Source organism: Humulus lupulus, chromosome X, assembly GCF_963169125.1.
Source record: "Humulus lupulus chromosome X, drHumLupu1.1, whole genome shotgun sequence".
Lineage (NCBI taxonomy): Eukaryota > Viridiplantae > Streptophyta > Magnoliopsida > Rosales > Cannabaceae > Humulus > Humulus lupulus.
The window spans coordinates 255653211-255659210 of NC_084802.1; the positions used below are offsets into that span (position 1 = coordinate 255653211).

Consider the following 6000-nt stretch of genomic DNA (forward strand, 5'->3'; position numbering starts at 1 on the left):
TTATCCTTGGACTAAACTTTAGGCACGGTATAGGAATTAGGATTTTCCAACATGACTAGACAGACAATATACTTTCGAGAGAGAGAAATGGAAATTGTATTAGCTTTTCCGTGCAAAACTACCAAACGTACAATTGTCACATGTGTATACCTGGTTATTTAAGTCCTTTACATAATGATTTATAGAAGAGATGGGTTTCTCTGCTACAAACGATAAGTTGCTCTTAGACCCAGGCAACTAGGCATCACTCCTTTTCCATTTCCAGGAAAGGAAAAGGCATGGTTTGAGGGATAGAATCTGGTGAACTTGTTCGAATTGCTGGAGGGAATATAATCTTTTTTTGTTTATCTATTATTATTATTTTTATATTTTGGGTCACTAATACGATTATTATTTCTCTTTGTCAAATTCGATCATGTCACGTCAGTGGAAATCTTTTTTTTTTATTATTATTTTTTTTTGTACATCTATTCGTCTCTGTTCTGATGCCATTGGCTAGAAGAAAAAAAATTCTGTCTGTTCTCCACCATTACAACAACTTGGTTCATAAAATGTTATATAATATTATTGCCTTTAAAAAAAAAAGAGAGATACAAGTGCATGCATCAACTCTTCTAATGCTGTAACTTGTCAATTCCCTATTACTACAATTACTACTGCTACTGCTACTACAAGCTGGTGGATATACATTCTGCGAACCCCCCCACACCCACCCTCTCAAAAAAGAAAAAAAAAAAATACACACAAATAGATGCTAAATTCGAAAAGGTGGGTTCTTCAATTATCATTTCAATGTTATGTATCTTTTTTAATTCGAAGTTTTTTTGTCCATTGAGTGTGTTTCTTTGACACATTGCTCTCATCTACAGAAACACACTGCTTTCGGACACATGAAAATCTGATATTTTGAGGTGGGAATTTTTGGGATAAGAAGGAAAAGAAAGAAGTGAAGATTTTATACTACAAACAAAACAAAATTGAATAAAAAAGCTTCGTAAGAAATATATGTATTTTAAAGAAAGTAGTGAAACTGTTCTGGTTGTTTCAGCTTCTTAGTTGTAATGGTGGGGCTGGCTTTTTCTGTGTACATTTTTGCTCTTGCAGAGAAGACAGAATCACACCTGTTGTGAGAAATGGGATACAAATTAAATGGGTGCAGTTGGAGCACGTAATTGTTTTTCACAGACTCTCTCTCTCTCTCTCTCTCTCTCAGTGTTCCCTTTCTTCCATCTGCCTCTTCTCCATACATCCATTTACACTGTCATCTCCATTAATAAAATCCCACCACTTGTGGTCCCTTTCGTCATACAAACACCTACCTACAATACCCATGAAGATAATCTTCAATACAAAACAAATACATATATTTTTTGCCAATAAAATAAAATAAATCCACCATGGAATTGACACTGGTTTTCAGTATTTATTTAATTTTGTAACCCATGTGATCAATATATATATATATACATATATATGTATAACTGTCTGCTTCATCAAACTCACATCCCAATTGTCATTAGGAGGACCTAATCAAAATAGCCTTATAAATTCAAATGGTCATTAATATATTACTGATCAGTGAAAATCATTTGTCTATTAACAAATTAATACTTGCCATATCTATCGTGTCCACTTTCTAGGGAAAAAAAACTCCACCACAAAAGATAACTTAAGTGGGAAAAGAAACCTCCACCACTACTTATAATATCCGCATACACAGATATATATATAACATATATATTTATATAAATATTAACAGAAGTTAATACATACGATCATCTCAAAACCAACATTATCCAACATCTTCTCTTTGTACTTTTTAACTCATTGTTCGTCAGAGATAAGGAGAGAAGCCAGTAAAGAAAAGTGGGGCCTGAAACTGGATTTAAACAAAAAAAAAAAAAAAAAAATAATAATAAGAAAGCACTTCCTCAAATTGATGATCAACTGCAAGTAGCTAGATAGGGATCAGAGGCAATGTTTTGGTGTATATAAGAAATAGAATCACTTCAGACATTAGACAACAACACTCATGTTTGGAGATATGGTTTTATCACATGGGTGGTGTTAATCTAGAACATGCATCACTACCTTATACAATATGCCAACTTTTTTTATGCCCAAAAAATTTAAAACCAACCCTCTTCGATACACACACATATATATATATAATTTTACACTCATATATATATATATACATATAAATAATATGTCATATCACAACATAGTCGATGACGAGAATTATATTACTACTATTATTTTCATAATCTACTTGGCCTTAATTGAGAAAGATTAGTAACTTGAACTAATTGGTGTAAAGAATTAGAAAATCCCCACAAAAAAGAGACGAGAAAGTTTTAAAAACATTATCCATTCCAATCGGTCTTACTGTTGCAGAAAGATAAGCTATAAGTTAAACAAAGTTAAACCACTATTCAGAAAGAAAAATGCCAAAAAGAACACTATAAAACCAGCTGAACTAGCATCATTTGAAGTGGTGTGTTTACATAGATATATATATCGTTGGTCGAGACTCGAGTGGCGGTTAAAAATTAATATGGTTAGAACCAATAAGCTATAACTATCTCTACTGTTTCACTTACATAGATCTTCTTTTTGAGTACTAACTTCCACTCAAAACTCAAAGTGTATGAACTTTTAGACACGAAGAAAAAGAAGAAAACAAAAAAAATAAATATATATAAATATATAAAAGAAGAGGAAGATGAGAGTGCCAGCCCCCCCCACAAAAGCTTTCTTTTCCTTCTCATTTATGGTCGAAAAATAAGAATTTTTTTGGGTTGACACTTTTCCACTAGCAGCATTTCTCTTACAAATTTTGACACGTTCAATACAACAGAGACGTAGGACCCAGGATAAGCAAGTATATAAATCGAGGTCTCTTCATATCCTCCTCCAATACAAATGCAAAAGCAAATCAACCGCACCTCACCTCACCTCACACACAGCACAAATCCAAAAGCAGAGTCAGACTCATCTTACTTCCTTACTATTACTCATTATTATTATTACTATATCTTATATCTTTCTTTATCTCTCTCTCAAGTTCTTCTCTTTAGCAGAATCTTTATTTAATAGTTTTATAACTTATTGAAGGTATGTGTAACCCCAAACCCTCGTCTCCATTATCTTCATTTCTCTGTTCCAAGAAAACCCTTCTCATGAATCCCACCAAAACCCTCGATTATCATTATTCTGATGATCAAGATCAACTTCACAGATGGCCTACTCCTTCTGAGGTAATTTTATACTTTTATTAAAAAATAAAATAAAAAACATAATGACCCACATAGAAATTAAGATATTGTGTATATTTAATATATTGTATTTATATATATGTTTAAAAATGAAAGAAGGAACCCCATAACCCAATTATCATTTTTGATCACATGTTGGTTATTATTTTCAGGCTTTAGAGGAAGTCAAGGCCATAGGGAAGATATCAGGTCCAACAGCCCTAACGGGTCTTCTTCTCTACTCCAGAGCCATGATCTCCATGCTCTTCTTGGGATATCTCGGTGAGCTTGAGCTCGCCGGAGGCTCGCTCTCCATTGGGTTCGCCAACATCACAGGCTACTCTGTGATCTCCGGCCTGGCCATGGGAATGGAACCCATTTGCGGTCAAGCTTACGGCGCCAAACAACGGAAACTGCTTGGCCTGACATTTCAGAGAACAGTCCTCCTACTCCTCTCAACTTCAATACCCATCTCTTTCATGTGGCTCAACATGAAGAACATCCTTTTATGGTGTGGCCAAGACCAGGAGATCTCTTCTGTGGCTCACACTTTCATCCTTTTCTCTGTTCCTGATCTCTTCTTCCTCTCTCTCCTCCACCCTCTACGAATATATCTCAGGACTCAGAACATTACATTGCCGTTGACTTACTGTACTGCCATATCTGTTCTTCTCCACGTGCCTTTAAATTTCCTCCTGGTCGTGAAATTACAAATGGGTATTTCAGGGGTCGCCATGGCCATGGTTTGGACTAATCTTCTTCAATTTCTTTTGCTCGTCGGCTTCGTTTATTTCTCTGGGGTTTACAAGGACTCGTGGGTCAGACCCAGCATTGACTGCTTGCGTGGCTGGTCTTCGCTGCTGTCTATGGCGGTTCCCACTTGTGTTTCCGTCTGCCTCGAGTGGTGGTGGTACGAGCTCATGATACTGCTCTGTGGACTCCTCGCTAATCCGAAAGCCACCGTTGCTTCCATGGGGATCATGATTCAGACCACTTCCTTGGTCTACGTCTTCCCGTCCTCACTGAGCCAAGGCGTCTCGACCCGTGTCAGCCACGAGTTGGGCGCTAACCGGCCCGCCAAAGCTCGCATTTCAATGATTGTGTCGTTGGGCTTGGCGGTCTTGGTGGGTCTAACTGCCATGGTATTCACCGCCTCGATGAGGCACCAATGGGGTCGGCTCTTCACCGATGATGTCGAAATACTGGAGTTGACCGCCGTGGCATTGCCTATCGTCGGGCTTTGCGAGCTCGGAAACTGTCCGCAAACTACCGGGTGTGGGGTCCTCCGAGGCAGTGCTAGGCCGACAATTGGAGCTAACATCAACTTGGGGTCTTTCTACTTGGTGGGGATGCCTGTGGCTGTTTTCACTGGCTTCTTCCTCAAATTGGGCTTTCCCGGGCTCTGGCTAGGTTTGCTTGCGGCCCAAGGCTCTTGTGCCTCACTCATGATTTACGTTCTGTGCACTACAGATTGGAGGGTTCTGGTAGAGAGAGCTAGTAATCTCACAAAAAATGAACAATATTGTAACGACAACACCAGCAGTAATTATAATGATACTAATATAAGCAATAACAAAAACGAAAATCTTGAGGGTCCGCCATTGCCAATATCTTCGTCGACGTCAGCAGCAACAGTAGCAGATGAGTCTATGATAATCAAGGAAGGAAATTTCAAGAAGGGTAATAATGATCTTGAAGAGATCATAGTAGTCTGCATTGATGATAATCATGATCCTGATGATGAAGATGACCCACTACTCATATCTGAAGCTACACGTAGTAGTAGTGATATATCTCACAACTGTCAACGGACCATGCCGGCGGCACATTGATTATTCATCATCATTTATTAATTATATTTATGCGATGTATTTTTATTTTTCTTCTCGGATCAGTTGTGATATTATAGCAATAATCATGTTGTAAAAATAGGACGAGAGAAGAATCGTATTACTCTGAAGTGGCTGATAATAATACTAATAGTAGTAATTTAGTAGTAATAGTTCGTCGTAAATATATATTATATATAACTTGGATGGGCTAGTGTGAGTGTGCTAGTGTGCGAGTGAGTATCAGTGGTACTTTTTTGTTTGTGCATGAGAGAGAGAGAGAGAAGGATGGGTTGTCGGTTGTTTTGAGGCGTGACCAATAGGATCTCTGGCGACCATTATTGTTGTTCTATTCCATAACAGGTAACAACCTTGACTACCTAAAAGGGAAAATCAGCGTATTATGCTCTGTAAACAACTCTCTATAATAATACTACATATCTTTAATGTTTTATTATTTGGTTATAATAATAATTATTAATAAATATACTCTGTATGATATCAGTTAAAATTCCACCCTACAGAGTTCTTGTCCAATGTCTTTGGCTACTAATAATAATATCGAGATGACTATTCCATAATTTGTTGACAATTGGGTTTTGTACTTTTTATTCCTTTTTGCTTCCTTTTCCACCTTAATTAAACAAGAAATTATTCCATCCCTTACATATATAATTTATACGTTTTGCAGCCCAATATATGCCAGAAATATATAAGTACTGCGTTAATTACTTACTATAGAAAGCTTATTATTCAATATGAAAGAATACACATCTAATGACAATATCTTTTCAGATTTATTGTCTCCAAATTTATGATATAAAAAAATTGTTCTTTTTTTTTTCTTTTCTGAAGGTATTCATTATTATTATAAGCCAGAGAATTAGATTAGAGTATATATATATATATATAAT

General features: G+C 36.5%; 1 protein-coding gene across 1 annotated transcript; it reads left to right on the forward strand.

Annotated features, from left to right (window-relative positions):
• The first annotated feature begins 2915 nt into the window (after nt 1-2915).
• LOC133804425 (protein DETOXIFICATION 48) lies at nt 2916-5543 on the forward strand. The gene is made up of 2 exons (XM_062242591.1): nt 2916-3260; nt 3431-5543. The coding sequence occupies exons 1-2, from the start codon at nt 3120-3122 to the stop codon at nt 5087-5089; spliced, it is 1800 nt and encodes a 599-aa protein (XP_062098575.1). The 5' UTR covers nt 2916-3119; the 3' UTR covers nt 5090-5543.
• Nucleotides 5544-6000: the final 457 nt, after the last annotated feature.

Bases quoted from the DNA above. Each gene is read 5' to 3' on its own strand.
- LOC133804425 (XM_062242591.1), top strand. From the start codon at position 3,120: ATGTGTAACCCCAAACCCTCGTCTCCATTATCTTCATTTCTCTGTTCC. The intron at 3,261-3,430 runs GTAATTTTATAC...TATTATTTTCAG, and splicing joins GATGGCCTACTCCTTCTGAG to GCTTTAGAGGAAGTCAAGGC.